The sequence below is a fragment of the Tamandua tetradactyla genome, chromosome 7, assembly GCF_023851605.1.
Source record: "Tamandua tetradactyla isolate mTamTet1 chromosome 7, mTamTet1.pri, whole genome shotgun sequence".
Classification (NCBI taxonomy): Eukaryota; Metazoa; Chordata; class Mammalia; order Pilosa; family Myrmecophagidae; genus Tamandua; species Tamandua tetradactyla.
In genome coordinates this window covers 61,516,344-61,532,228 of record NC_135333.1, presented here as the reverse complement: position 1 = coordinate 61,532,228, position 15,885 = coordinate 61,516,344, and the positions used below count along the sequence as shown (strand labels likewise).

At 48.5% G+C, this 15,885-nt stretch overlaps 1 protein-coding gene across 2 annotated transcripts in view; it reads left to right on the top strand.

Moving 5' to 3' along the window:
* The window catches only part of CACNA1C (calcium voltage-gated channel subunit alpha1 C), a 739,906-nt gene that overhangs the window by 709,009 nt on the left and 15,012 nt on the right, over positions 1-15,885 (top strand). For both annotated transcript variants that reach the window (XM_077169590.1, XM_077169589.1), the window contains 8 exons: positions 68-233; positions 797-924; positions 1,468-1,564; positions 3,421-3,523; positions 8,098-8,199; positions 10,625-10,752; positions 11,333-11,467; positions 13,056-13,408. In XM_077169590.1, the coding sequence (XP_077025705.1) occupies positions 68-233; positions 797-924; positions 1,468-1,564; positions 3,421-3,523; positions 8,098-8,199; positions 10,625-10,752; positions 11,333-11,467; positions 13,056-13,408 (1,212 nt within the window). The remainder of the gene's footprint in view (positions 1-67; positions 234-796; positions 925-1,467; positions 1,565-3,420; positions 3,524-8,097; positions 8,200-10,624; positions 10,753-11,332; positions 11,468-13,055; positions 13,409-15,885) is intronic.

The following is a 15,885-nucleotide window of genomic DNA, read 5'->3' as shown; positions in this document are numbered from 1 at the left end:
CTGGGAAAGGGCCTGCCACGTGAGGCTGGCTACAGGGGTGTTTGGCTCTCTCACCTCTCTCCCCCAGGTGCGCCACGGGGGAGGCCTGGCAGGACATCATGCTGGCCTGCATGCCAGGCAAGAAGTGTGCCCCGGAGTCTGAGCCCAGCAATAGCACGGACGGGGAAACATTCTGCGGCAGCAGCTTCGCTGTCTTCTACTTCATCAGCTTCTACATGCTCTGTGCCTTCCTGGTAAGCCACAGGAAATGGGTATGCAATTACAGGACCCCTCCAAACCCTTGAATGCTGCAGCTTGTGGTCAGGGCAGTGCCATCAGAGGAGCAGGCTGGGACCGCACAGTGAGATGAGGGCAGAAAGCCCTGAGTTAGAACTCAGGAAGCCCATCCACAATCTCTTTAGTACATTCCTGGCTCTTGTCATGGTGGTGCTGTCCCAGAGAGCAGAGGGGATGGGTGTGGAGACCTAGGCGGAGCATATTGTTTTGGTGCTTTGCTGAGAAGCGAGGAAAAGGTGGTTGATGGAACCACCCACCATCCTTGGCAGCCCTGCCTAGCAGCTGGGTATGAGAAAAGCTATCCAGCTGAAGCATGGGCTCCTCCCCACAGCGCTGAGAAGGGCTATGCCAAGTTTATACCCAAGAGACCCAAGATCCAGAGCTGGTGTATTGAGTGGTGATATAGGGCTGGTCTTTGCAAATGGGTCCATGTATGGGTGCCAGCTGGAAAAGTGAATTCAAGTGGCAAGTGAGTAGGAAGATGCCCTTAAAGCCCCTCACCATACTTTCTTCTCGGCAGATCATCAACCTCTTTGTAGCTGTCATCATGGACAACTTTGACTATCTGACAAGGGACTGGTCCATTCTTGGGCCCCATCATCTGGATGAATTTAAAAGAATCTGGGCAGAGTATGACCCTGAAGCCAAGTAAGTTCCCAGAGGGAAATCCTGATTCCCCTGGCTGAATGAGGGAATTGAGTGGTCCTATCTGTAGAAGAAGTCCTAGAAAGGTCAACACTGGGTGGATCAACTGGAATCAGTGAACTGTCACCACTCCCCAGGGCCAGCAATAGGAGTCCTGGCACCTTTGACTAAGTCAAGGACCATACCTGTTTTTGTTTTTTCAGTTGAATAGCAGGACAGGAGGTCCTAATTTCAGGAATCACTAGTAAGTATTCAGGTTAGGACATCTGGAACTAAGGCATATCTTGACTCCATCCTGCCTCCAGTCTGAGGATATCCTCAACCAATCACATTTGGGAGGCACTCTGGAAATTCTTCTTAGATGACTGGTTGATTGAAGCATATTGGAAATCTCATTATACCTTGATGATTAAAATCTAAGCCCATGTATATTGGTTTTGGAGTTTTACCATGCAATTCTGCAACTCAGCACCAAACTTGACTGACAGAACTATAAATTTGGCAAGGGTCCTTGACCCTCTGAACACCCTTTCCATCCTCCTCTAGGGGTCGTATCAAGCACCTAGATGTGGTGACCCTGCTCCGGCGGATTCAGCCCCCACTGGGTTTCGGGAAGCTGTGCCCTCACCGCGTGGCTTGCAAAGTAAGAGGTGACCTGAGTTCATGGAGAAAGGAGAGGAAAGAGACTTGTTTGCCTGTTGACCCTGGTCAGGTCATTGGTCATTTAAGACAATGAAAATAATAGAGTATATGCCTTAAGAAAAGAGACCTGAGCCAGATTATATCTTAAGGGTCTCTTCAGCTCTGAGTTCTCAGACCCGTTGATGGAACAATGCTGTGAAGACCTCATCTCTTAACCTGCTATGTACCTAGCTGGCAAAATGACTTCAGAGAGGGGTTTTGCTGCTCCATAGGTTTCTGCTCAGTCTGCCAAGGAAACACACTAAGACAGCTGGGGAGACTTCCCAGCCTAGGATGAGTGAATGAGGGATTATTTTCCTGAGATCACAGGTCCTTCAGAGAGTCCATACCTCACTTTGGGGATCTGGGAGGCCCTAAAATTATAGCAGAATCACTGAAGCACTCATAAATTTTGCAGGGAGAGGCTCTATCACTTTCATTAAATTCCTGAGTCCCCAACTCAAAAAAGGCTAAGTAAGACACGACTCTTACTTGTGTGACACTCGCATGAATCTAAGGATTCATTACTGCCTCCTTAAACCTTGTGCCTAGGTGTCTCTCTTGCCTCACCCTAAACCCAGCCCTGTGTATAACTCAGCAGTTGCTGAAAAGTCCTGAAGAGTCCTTTCCCCTCTCTCCCCTCCTTTTTCAACTCCCATCCCACCCCCAGTCTCCCCCTTCTGCACCCATTGCTAGATTAACAATGTGCTAGAAAAGTTGGAGAAAAGTGAAATCAAGGAGCTGTAGAGAGGAAGAAGCAAATAGCGGAAAAGATTTGGTTCTGCAGATAATCCACTCTGTGGATAACAGAGTTGAAGGTGTTCAAAACCTTCTCCCTGTGCTGTTTTACTCTTTTCTTACTTGAGTGTCCATTTTGCTAAAAAAAAAAAAAAAAAAAAAAAAGATTTTAGAATTTGGAAGAGAGGAGGAAAAAAAGATCACAAATTAAAGGTGAGGGAGAAAGCAGCATGGGGAGCAAGGGCAGGTCCGAGTGCAGCGCAGACAGGCTGAGCTGCCTCCCGTGACAGGGGCCCTGCCAGGCTGCGGCTTGGGCTTTAAGCTTCCAGAGGCCATTGACAAAAGAGCTGTTGGACCGTTACACAAACCATTCTGTCTGCGAGATTCAAAAAGATTCAGTCTCTTGGAAAACAAAAACACTTGTTGGCACCAAGATGGACAGGAGGATGCCCTGTGATCAGGCGGATCACCCCCTTGGACCCACCCTTAGGAGAGACACCATGATGCGTCTCGTGCTGCTTTTCCTTTAATGACCCCAGTGGGTGCTGAGGGCACTGCACCAAAGCACAGTGCAACGAGAGCAAATCATGGTGACAGGAAAGGAGGGGAGAGGGCAATGCAGTCCTAGCTAGTGTCAGCTGGCTTCTGTCAGCTCCATGCAGGGGTGTGTTTTTAAAGAGACAGAAAAGAGGGTGCCTTCCGTCTCGGGCAGGTAAACCTCCCGTGATTCTCCTCGCTGGGTCTTTGATAACTGGCGCAAAATGCGAGTGTACAGCACCTCATGAAGCCCATAGAGTGAGCAGATCATATGCCTTGAAGACGTTTGAGCGGGGGATGGGGCGGGGAGGTTGGGGAAGCCAGGGTCTGTTGAGGACAAACTTTATCCCCCACCCACCCCACCCCGGCTCTGTGGAGAGGACGGAAGCAATTACCAAAAAAAAACCAAGATTCTCCCCTGAAAAGGTTTCGAATACATATCAGCGACCCCTGCCGCGTGCCCCTTTGAGCTGCGGGGCTCCGTCCCAGACCCTATAGAACTGTCCTCCGTGATCACGGGCTTTGCCTTCTCTTCCCCTCCAGCGCTTGGTCTCCATGAACATGCCTCTGAACAGCGACGGGACGGTCATGTTCAACGCCACCCTGTTTGCCCTGGTCAGGACAGCCCTGAGGATCAAAACGGAAGGTAAGGGTGACCCACGGGCCGTGGGAGAACGCGCAGGCGCAGAAGAGCCCACGACCCAGCGACGTGCTCCCAGCGCACTCCGGGTCTGCGCAGGTCGGAGCAGCCGCGGCGAGAGCGAGCACGTTCACAGCGGTATGTTTTCTTTGCTTCCTGAACCGCCTCCTTTCCAGGAGCCTTGTGTAACTTGAGCTCTCGCTTTCCATCAAACCCCAGAACAATTTCTGGTTGATATTATAAGGTCCTAGGACATAGTTTAAAACAAACAAAAAACCCAGAAGGGATGAATGTTTCCTGAAGCAGGTGATTGGACTTTTGCTGGCTACAGGTGGGCCTCCCAAGTGCTCAATGCTCCTTTTAAATGAAAGGACCGGTGTTGGGAAGTGGTCATGGTGGCAAAGGGTGACTAAAGCCAGGGCCATTGCATACAGTTGGGCCGGCTGTGACTGGTGGGGATCAGCCATTTGACATGTGGGGGTGAAATCTTGCCTGTGCTCCCATCAGGGCTGCGTGCATGTGTGGAGACCCCTTCTAGTTTGCACAAAGGTGCCCTGGGCTGTCTTAACTGAATCGATTCCTGAACTGCGCTGGAAAGAGCTGTATTAAATGTACCTAAGAAGATGGAATCCCTGCTGTCCAGGGGTTCATGTGTTTCTGAGTGTGGACAGAAGACCACCTGCTCCAGAACCAGCTGTTGGCGCTTGTTAAAATGCTGAGTCCCAAGCATCAGCCCAGATCTACTCACTGTGAGCCTCTGAAAGTGGGGCTTGGGAAGCTGCATGGAACCAGCTTCCGAGATGATTCATTTGTGAACTCAAGATTGAAACCCACTGGTATAGTAATTAGAGAAAACACAGATGAGACCAGCAGCATGTTTTCTTTTCCCCTAAGCCAATCACAGTGCTTCCCTTTGGTGCATTGGAAGTAGCACTGGGCAGGGAGAGAGGAGATGCATTCTTACCTCAAATAACAGGTGCAATAAGTCATTTATTCTCTCTCCACTTTAGTTTTCATTTGCAATATAAGAAAGGTAGTGGCAGCTAGGAATTCAGTTCAGTGAGTAACCCAGAGAAAGAGAGTGGCAGCTAGGAATTCAGTTCAATGAATAACCCAGAGAGGTGCTTTTTCTCAGTTAAATCCTTCCAGAAAATAATAGAAACATCTGAAATGAAGGAAAACGAGATTCAATGCAGCAAGAGATGTCAAAATTATGAGCTTATCTTTAAAAAATAAAGTGGTTCAATTTTTGCTGCTAAACTAAAAAGAAAGCAAAGGTTAAAGAGCATACCTTCAATAGCCAATGCTGTAACTCCATCGGAAATAGATGTAAACAGGCCTATATCTGACTACCAAAAAGATGAAATGCTCATTCATTCAATGCACACATGTATACGAGTAACACAGAAGAGAAATTGGAGGGAAATATTTAACATATTAAACTTGATCATCCCTGAGTGATAGAATCAAGAGACTTTCCCTTTGTTACTTTGCAGATTTTCTGCAATGAATTATTACATTTATGTTCACAGAGAAAGGGCTTTCTTTTCCAAGGAGAGAAAACATAATGACTGCTAGAGGAATATGATGCAATACTTAAAGCCCCATGTAAATGGATAAACCCTGTAGAGGAACAAAAATACTGATGCACCAAAGCCAAAATTCAGCACTGTTGGAGATGCACCGTCAGACCAAACCAGATCCCAATTAAGTAACACGAGTAGCTGAAAACAGTGAAAAGGAACCGATCAAAAATAGTGAAACATGGAGAAGCAGGCATTCCAGAGAAAAAGAGATAAAGGTGGCCATGTGGAAAACCCAATCATGTCAGAAACCAAAGGAAATCTTTTAAACGCCAAGTCATTTCAGAAGAGCTCTCTAAGGGCCTGCAGCACCACCCGAGGGTAAGCTTCAGAGACAGCCCCCACCGCCCCCCATACTTTTAAATTGTCTGAAGACTGGAGTACAAAAGCAACTGCTTAGAAGCCACTAGGAAAAAACTGAGAAAACATCTACGTTTGTGTGTCTAAGATTTACATCAGTCCTCACCCTTCACACTTTTGGTAATGGAAGGAATTAGAGAGAAATTAATACCTACTTCAGACAACCAGGGCTACCCCAAGTCCAGTACCAGGCCAAACAAATTTTTCTCTTGGAATAAAGGAAAATATTTAAAAATGTTTGGATGATATGGGAAAACAATCAGTGAAGTTCTACAATTGCATAGACCTTGTGAAAATAAATTAAGGTTTGAAAAATATAGGAAAGGTCCTTTTTGAAGATGTATTAGTTTCCTGGAGCTGCTGTAACAAATTATCGCTAACTGGGAAGATTAAAACAACAGACATTTATTTTCTCACAGTTCTGGAGGCCAGAAGGCCAAAATCAAGGAGTTGGCAGGTTTGGCTTCTTCTGGAGGCTCTGCCAGAAATGGATTGGCTTTTATAAAGGGGATTTATTAAGTTACAAGTTACAATTCTAAGGCCATGAAAATGTCCAAATGAAGGCACCAACAAGAGACTACCTTCAGTGAAGAAAGGCTGATTGAGTTCGGGGTTGCTCTGTCACATGGGAAGGCACAATGCAACATCTGCTGTCCTCTCCAGGCTTCTGGTTTCAAACAGGTCTCTCAGCATCTCCAAACATCTGTGGATCTTAGTTTCATCTCACTACTCTGAGCTCTCTCTCATAAAGAGCTCCACCTTGAAGGGATGGGATCATATCTCCATGGAAACAACCTAATCAAAAGGTCCCACCCAACAATGGATCTGCCCCCGACAAGACTGGATTAAAAGAACATGGCTTTTCTGGGGTACATGACAGCTTCAAACCAGCACAGGCCCCATTCTGAGGTTCCAGGTGGACATACATTTGGAGGATACTACTCAGTTCAGTACAGAAATAAGTATATTTGACTATTGTATTAATTAGAATTCTCAGAAACCATTAGCTGCTTTAACCACAAGGGAGTTTATTGGTTTCTTAAATGGAATGCCTCTAGCTTCAGAGGCATTCCTCTGGAGCCGAAGCTCAAACAGGGAACTCAGAAGTCTATCACTCCTGCTTGGCTTCCTTCCAAGGCCAGCTCTCCCATGGGACTGCAGAGGTGAACTTAAACTCGGGCCATTTAGGACTGGAGCTCTCAACCACTACAGTTACTGCCTCTCCTATCTAATAACATTAAACATCCCCTGTATTGGTTTTCTATTGCTGTATAACAAATTACTACAAATATGGCAGCTTCAAACAGCATTCATTTATTAGCTGTAGTTCTGAGGGTCAGTGGTCCAGGCACAGAGTAACTGGGTTCTCTGCTCAGAGTCTTAAGAGGCTTCAATCAGGATACTGACCAAGCTGCATTCTCTCTTCTGTAGGCTTTGGGGAAGAATCCACTTCCAAGGTCAGTCGAGTCATTGGCAGAATTTGTTTCTCGAGGTTGTAAGACTGAGGTCCCTGTTTCTCTGCTGCTGTCAGCTGGGGACCGCTTTCAGTTTCCGAGGCTACCTCTCTCAGCAGTTCACAGCACAGGCGCTGACTTTCTCCCAACCCAACTAAACCCATCTCTCTGACTTCTACTTCTGCTCCCAGCCAGAGAGAAGTCTATCTTTAAAGGGCCCATATGATTAGGTCAGGCCCACCTGGATAATCACCCTTTCCCAAGGTCGGGTGTGCCATATCACATAATCTAATCATGGGGGTAAAATCCATCATCTGTATAATCTCAGGGATTATGTGGGACATGTATACCCTTGGGTGGCTTTCTGGGGGGACATCTTAGCATCCTGCCTACCACATCCCCTCTGCAGGTCTCAGCTTCCTTTGTCACAATTTATAAGGCCGAAATCCTAGAGGCTTCATTGGATAGACAGCTCATGAAGCCTGGATTACCAAGGAGAAATTAAACCCAGAGAAGCTCATGTGGCAAGTGGGTCCAAAACCATAGAGCCCAGTGCCTTCTGATTTCTGCTTACACAGTTAGGTTTTGCCACCTGTTCCTCCTGGGAGACTCATCAGAGACCTCTCTGATACAGAGGTACCACTGTGGGTGGATGCACCGTTCAGGTTTGCAGGAGAGGTTGTTCTTCTTTCCATTCACCCCCATTTCCCTGGGCAGCCAGTCGGTACTTGGAAAATACCCGCCCCTCCCTAGGGAGTGGCCCCTCCCTGCCGTCCTGACAGGGCCGGTGGTTCCAGCTGTTGGTAACACTGCCCTGATCCTGCAGCTCAGCCCAGGCGCCTGCTCAGCCTCTGCCGCTCCCATGCCACCCACATGAGGGGACAATGAAGGGACACCACCTGCTGTTCTGAGAAATAGGCAGGAAAGAAGGAAAAGAAGTGGAATTGGACAGAAGACAGGAGGGAAGGGGGCAGGGAGAAAATCAGAGATAAAGAGGAAGGGGAAGGTGCTGGGGATTGGGAAGACCTGGGGGAAAAGAAAAGGAGCAGAAGCAAGAAAATGAAACCGGCTACTGAGGGGTCCTTGTGGGGCAAAGTGCCATTTTCTTCAGGGGCTCCATCCCCGAGGAGGGCCCTCTGAGGGGCTGGCCACAACCTTCAGCTTTGCACCTCCCTTCCCACAGGGAACCTGGAACAGGCCAACGAGGAGCTGCGCGCCATCATCAAGAAGATCTGGAAACGGACCAGCATGAAGCTGCTGGACCAGGTGGTGCCCCCTGCAGGTGGTGAGTGTCCCCCCTCCCCGCCCTGGGCTCCCTGGCCCTCCCCACCAGCCCCACCTCCCCCTCCTCCAGACAAACACCACCTGAATGGCGGAAAAGTCCCTGAGACGCAAGTTCTTGAGTCCACTAGGCTGGCTGGGGGCTTGCTCTCTCCAGTCCCTTCCTGTGGGGCTCAAAGGGCCCTGTTTGTCAGAAGGACAGGGGTGAGAAGCCCTTCTCCAGCTCAACCCCAGGCTGTCAGGTTGGAAATCTGGTCCAAGCGTGCAGCTCTTACAGATGGGACCCGGCAAGTCCCTCAATGCATACATAGCAGAACTTCCAAGAAACCCACATAGAGGTTCCCCCCTAAATCACTGGGCTGATTGCGTCAGGAATAGTGGGACCCTGCAGGAAAGGCTGAAAATCTTTTTGTTCCTTCTAAGGTGGTATTTTTTTGACCCTATCAAGCCAAAGCTCTTCTTTATAACAAATAATATCCCTACTCTTCTCTGGAATGAAAATCATAGTTAATAGAACTTTCCCACACATGTAATTCCTAAATATTAATTTGATTTTTAACTCTGATATAAAATATATTAAAATCAAATGTTTTCTAACATATAAAGACTCAGAAAGCTGTGCCAGAAGTTAGAGTTAACTGATGAAACACTTGCACCCACTTACAGTGAATAAGTTTGTATTTAAAAGAAGTAAGACCATATTTAATATTGTCAACACTTGGTGATTGGAATTTTGAAGTGAGTATATTTAAATAAGTTTCTATACGTGCATACATTCATACATATGTTAATAACCAGAACTGTGACAGCTGCAAATGAAATGGATACAGGCAGGTCAGAGACAGTGAGTGACACACATACCCCAGGGGCACTGCCATCAGGGATACCATTTTCCAAAATGTGAGCCCCTCTTGGGCAAGTTCAAACAAAAAATCTTCTCTCAATTTACATAGTAGTTATATTCCTGGAAAATTCTGAAATATTAAAATCATTCCTGCTATATTAAAATCATGTGAAAAATATTCTGTGTTCACATGTGAAACAGAGTTAAGTTCTAATCTTAGGTCCTTATGAGCAGATTGTTCCCATATGGATGTCCAGCAGATGTGTGAAAGCCATGTAGTGTACAGAGCTATTGTTTGTAGTGCAAAGCACACCTGTGCTTTATGACACATCTAGAACCCCTAAAAGCCAGTAGCACCCCCAAATCACTGTGACAATTAAAAAACACCCTCTGCTTTCCAAGACACGGTAAGAGGTGGTACCACCTGCCACCCACCCACCAGAACCACTGCCTGAAGGGAAAGCAGGACTGGGGTTACATGAATAATCACCTAAATAGAGCCATACTTCCTGATGGTCTACATACTTTATTTCATTTAATTTTTGCAACAATTCCATGACCTTTGCTCAAGGAACTGAAGTTCTTAGAAGGTAAGCAACCGGCCCAAGAGCACATGATGAGGACAGCCCAGATCTGCGGGATCCCAGAACGCCATGCTGGTTCCACCATGCTGTCCTTCCTCTCCTACTCCCCTGGACAGGGTCTTGTGATTTGCCCTTCCACATGAAAATGAGTCCCTTTCAGGGGTAAGGGTCCATCCCTGCCATGGATTTGGCTGTTCTTAAGGGACAGGAGCACCAGCCCAAGCCTCAAGATCTACCCCAATGTGTTTCCCCACACATCACCTTCTCCTTTCCAGAGAACTAGGAGATGCAGCAAAGGGGCTACTTATTGGGCTTGAAATACCCCTTTTGCAGACTTACAGGCTTCTCCACCACCTGATCTGTTCCCAACCCAGAGACTGATTATGTGACATCTGAGTGTAGCTGCCCAACCCGGCAGGGACCCAGCCAGGCCACATGATGGAGACACAAAGTCCAGTTTGGTTTTAAAGGAAAACCCCAAACACAGACAGGAGAAAGGCACTCCCTTCTACCAACCCCTCCCTAAAACCTTTAAGCAGGACTATATTTGCATGTAGGGGACCTGGCCAATTTATGATGGGCATTTGAAGCTTTGGAACCAAATGAGAGTGGACAGGGCCAGCCAGGTGAAATGAATCAGGTGGGGAAGAGTTTTGACAATATGCTACCTTTTTTTGTAAAACAAGAAGGAATACGAATAGATTTGCTTATATGTTCATAAAGAGTCCCTGGGAAAATACTGAATAAACTAATAAAAGGGGTTTTCTATTGGGAGGTGGTAGCTACACAGATGGGGAATGTGGTGGGAACAAGATTTTCACCATCTGCCTTTTTATACATTTTTCTCTTTTCAAACCATCTCTTTTTGTCCTACCACTTCAAAATATTACATTTTTAAAAATAAGAAAAGTTTGGATACTAAAAAAAAAAAAAATTAATAGTGTCTCACTTACCTCCCCCATTTGACTACAATTCCCTTTCCTCTCTTCATATTATCTTAGATGATGAGGTCACCGTTGGCAAGTTTTACGCGACTTTCCTGATCCAGGAGTACTTCCGGAAATTCAAGAAGCGCAAAGAGCAGGGGCTGGTGGGCAAACCCTCCCAGAGGAATGCTCTGTCCCTGCAGGTGAGGGGCTAGCAGGAGAGGTTCTCATTCCAAGAAAGGTTCTGGTCACCTCCACTGAGCTCCAGGCAGGGTCTAGATCACTCACCAATAGGCCAGAGGCCAGGTGCCTTCAAAAGGAAACTCTGAGAGCTCCAAGCCTTTCTTAAGGCAAATGTACCCCTTCCCTCCTGCTGCACATGCACACACTCGTGTGCATGCGTGCACACTCATACACACACATATACACTGCCCTTTACAGTCTAGCCTGCCTTCACCACCCTCTGAGCTCTCATGAGCTCCTGAAGTTCCCATGACAGCCCCTGATTCTGGGTGGTTCCTCCTCATGTGGCTTTGCCTTCTTCCTTCCTGGATGGACAGATGGACTCTTCCACCCTAGGACAGGCAAGAGAGGCCCAGGGAAGCACATCTCCTGGCTGACATGTACAGATGAACCTTCCAGTGGCCCACCTGCCTTGCAAAAAAGCAGAGGATAGGGTGGTGGGTTGAGGAGTCCCAGGGGCCTGGAGGCTTGGGGTGATGGCCAACCAAGAAGCTCTGGTGGAAAAGGACCAGAGTTCTCACACATCCCTCTGGGTTCCAGGCTGGCCTGCGCACACTGCACGACATTGGTCCCGAGATCCGACGGGCCATCTCTGGGGACCTGACAGCAGAGGAGGAGCTGGACAAGACCATGAAGGAGGCTGTGTCTGCTGCCTCTGAAGACGACATCTTCAGGGTGGGTGAATGCCACAGTCACTCCCTTTGACCTTGACATAGTTCAGTTTAAAGCAGAAGAGGGTGGACTGGTGTCCTGCCAAGGGAACCCAGGGAGAAAAGCCTGAGCTCTGCAACGGATTCCCAGTTCTTCCTGCCTAGCTGTGTCATCCCCTCTTCTCCCTTTTCTGGAAATGACACCATCTCAAATCATGACTCCCAGGACAGCACAGCCTTCAGGGAAGGAGGGACGGAGCCTAAAGGAAATGCTTCCCAGAGGGAACTTATATATTAGAAGTTCTAAAGTGGTAGTCACTGGGCCACATCAAATGTGCAGACCTGTTTTGCTTGCCAACATTTGGTGCATCCTAATAAAAAGCTAGATTTCTGGCTTCTTTTATAAATAAAAAAAAAATCCAACAACAAAAAACTCAGATCTGGCAACATAGGGCTTATGATTCCACATGGCAATGAAGGGCTGGAACCCACTGGTGGTCACTTACTTGGGATGGAGCTTGTATTCTCCAGTCCACAAGAGCCCCTTCCACCCCTGTCACTTCTCTGCTGGATGCTGAGGCCAACTATCAGTTACAGTAGTGAAAACTAAAGATGACAAGAATTCTTAAACCCAGCTCTCATTACTTGTTTGCATTACCTGCCTAAACCCTGAAAGCTGTGGTTATAATTCCTTTTATAGCAAGGGAGAAGCTACTGACCATCACTGTTCTAAGGCCCTGAAAACACCCATTATTCCCAATCCCTCACACCCCCTCCTGGGCTACAGAAGAGTCAGGGAGGCCAAATAGGCCCACCCTGCCTGTGGCATCCTCTCATCATCATCATCATTTTCATCAACATGAAATACCCATCACTGAATGGCCGCAGGGACATGGTACCCTCTTACTACCACCTGGCAAGACCCCAGAAATAGAATCTTGAAACTGCTCCTATACCAAAACCCAGGGACATTCTGATGTCAAAATTAGACCAACCTTGCAAATAGCTACTTGCCTACTTATTCAGGACAAGGGAGAATGTGGGAGAAATTTAAGCTCTTTAAGAATCTCCTAGGGAACAGGAAGCCATCGTGTAATTGCTGTAGTAAATTCTTTGAACTTATTTTCAAAACAATTTGACTAACACAGTTTCTAGCTCTGCATGCCTGTTGGATTTCCATTTTTAAAAATCTAGTCTGAGAGAACCTTCTAGTCCCTTTCCTCTCCCCTTGGCCCTCACAGTGCTGTCTGCCAAATCCAGGCTGCAGTCAGTGTAGGATTGCCATCTTACACTTGTCCTTGAAATCCAATTCTAGGCTTCAGAGGGTTCATTAGAAACTTCTGGGCTCACAATCAGTATCCTCGCCCCTGACCCCATTCCCCAGATGAGGGAGGTCCTGTCGCTCGCCGTTGTCCCAGTCATTTCTGAGGGGAGGCGTGGTATCTTGGGTTCCTAGGTTCCCCTCCCCATCTCTTCAGTGGCCAGGCCATGCAGGTGAAGACCTTCACCACGTGCCGTGTGCCACGCCGCCCCGTGAGGCCTCTCTGACCTGGTGGTCTCGGGTAGCTAAGGGAGTGTTCTCCTCCACCCACCCCACCCCGTCTTGCCTACAGAGGGCCGGGGGCCTGTTCGGCAACCACGTCAGCTACTACCAAAGCGACAGCAGGAGCGCCTTCCCCCAGACCTTCACCACCCAGCGCCCGCTGCACATCAACAAGGCGGGTAACAGCCAAGGCGACACCGAGTCGCCATCCCACGAGAAGCTGGTGGACTCCACCTTCACCCCCAGCAGCTACTCGTCCACTGGCTCCAACGCCAACATCAACAATGCCAACAACACTGCCCTGGGCCGCCTCCCCCACCCCACCGGCCACCCCAGCACAGTCAGCACCGTGGAGGGCCACGGGCCCCCCTTGTCTCCTGCTATCCGGGTGCAGGAGGCAGCCTGGAAGCTCAGCTCCAAGAGGTAAGCAGGCGGGTGGGGACGGCCAGGACCCACGCACGTGGGACTCAGGTACTCGGGCCTGGTGGACATCAGGGGTGGAGGAGAAGTTGGGCCCCCAGGCCCACCACTCAGCCCTTAGGCTGGGGATGGAGGCTGCTGCACAGGACCCCAACAAAGGAGGGAGAGAGGCACTGTGCTGCCTCTCATGTCCTGCCTTTGATCAGACATGACAGCCATGCTTAGGGTAAGCCAACATGGCCCCACTGGCCAGCAGCGTCCTGAGGGACCACGCCTCTGAACAGAACCTCCTCTCCTCTCTCATTCTATCTGGGCAGAGGAACCATTGGCCCACAACCGTCCAAGATATTTGTCATCTGGCTTGACAACAGAAACCATTTCCTCTGCTCTTTCCCCAGTCTGCCCAAGCCTGGCCTTCATCCCATTTGTGATGGGAGTGGGGTTACCAGCTCTTCATTATACCCCCTTTTCCACCCCCTCCTGGTGACAGGAGCCCCTTCTCTGTAGCACTTGCCACTCGCCCCCCAGTGTAGGATTATCCCTGGTAGTTTCGACTGTATCTCCCACCTCCTGACTCCTTCTTTTCTTCCCGTCCTCTGCTCTCTGGTTCTCTAGGATGCGTTGCTATGACATGCTGGGATGGTAGGTGCCTCTTTCCATGCTTTGGGCTCAGGAACTGCATCCTGGGCCCCAGAGGGTCTCATCCTTGTCCATCCCAGCAGCTCTGGCTTTCCTGAGGCGGGGCTGGGAGAGGACGCACCTCTGCATCTTGCCACTGCACCAATTGTGCTGCTTTTTCAGATCAGGACAGTACTCCCCAAAGGCTAGACAGATCCCCAGCCTGCCAGGTAGTAGGACAAATCTCTTTCCTGCCCTTGAGTCAGAAAAGAATGGAGAAGTGCAAAATTTCTTATAGCTGTTATCCCAGGAGCTGGCACATTTGCCCGCTGGTCTTCCCGTCCCTTCATAACACCAGTTTTCAAGCAGCCACCTGCAGGCCCATAGTGCCTGGGCATTTATTAGTGTCTGGTCATAGACAAGTCAAATTGGCCGTCTCATCTACCCTACTCTCTGGAATACTGAACCAACCAACAGTGGCATGTGGAGTTCTTCCACTCAGTAGATGTACTGATGTTTTTTATGTACAGAGTAGGGTGCTCACACTGGATTTTGTATGTTGATCAGAAAGGCCAGCTTTGCTTAGGAGTACATCAAAGTTTAAGAGGCATGTCTTGATGGCTCCCTCCCTTTTCTGCAACCCTACTCTTCTAAAACTTCAGGGCTTAGTTCTGGTACTGCTTTCTCCTCTGCTGGCCTTAGTAATACCTCTTCTTAAGGAAGCCTATATTCACCATTAATTTATATCCATCTCAATGTATATTCAGTTCCATCCCTCCAAGAGTATCTGCATGTTAAACTTTGTTCAGTATTAAACAAGGGCGGAGTAATTTTTAGAGCAGATACAGGAAAGAAGACATGAGGGTATTTTCTTCATCTCCCCACAAATACAGTTATCAGTGAAACATTTAACATATACAAAGTACCTCACACAAGGCCTGGCACATAGTAAGTGCTCTCCCTTCCCACTGCAGCCAATAAAAACAGCACTCAGCGTGCTGAGCTTCAACTTGGTGAAGAAGAAAAAATTACCGAAGTTCTAGTTCTGGGGCCTTGTACTTCCTGTTGCAGCTAAAAGCTAAGGACCCCAGTGCTGGCATGGCTTCTGCGGGGGAAGTGGTCCCCCAAGAAGGGGTGTAGCCCATCTGCTGCCATTCTCCATCACCAGCCCCTCATGCTCCCCACCCAAGCACCTCCCACCTCCCTTTCCTCCCGCTTCATCTTGAGCCTTCAACATCTCTTCTTTCCTTTGGCTGTGGGTGGACTGCCATCTGTTAGGGCCTTCCTGGGAGGTCTCTCCCCCTACCCTTCCTTAGAGTGGGCTCCAGCATGGAGAGTCCATAAGAAGAAAGATGGAAGGAAGTGCCAAGCTTGGCACAGACAAGAAAAAGGAGAGCGTTCAGACTAGAGTTAAAGGAGACATGCACAAGAGGCCCTGCCCCATAGTCTAAGGCACGTCCTGATGTGGACTGTTCCAAGCTTAGGAGGGACTCAAGCTCAGCAGGGGCTCAGCCTTAGGAAGGACTTAGGCTTAGAGAGAACTCAGGCTTGGGGAGGACTCGGACTCATCAGGGGCTCAGGCTCGGAAGGAATCAGGCGCGCTCCTCTCTGCTCAGGAGTGAGACATCTATGTGCCTTGACTTCAAGGAGCCAGTGTCAAATGCAAACCCATGTCAAAATATGATGCCAGGAACTTCTCAGCTTTATCCAACGGATGCCCAAAGGCCCAGCTCCCTGTAATAGAGGAAAGGCACAGACAGCCCTTTGGCCTACTTTGCCCTGGATAGATCACCCCAGGGCCCTTCTCTGAAAGCTGATCCTTTCTACCCTTCAAAGCACCATGTCATCTGTTACTTCATTTG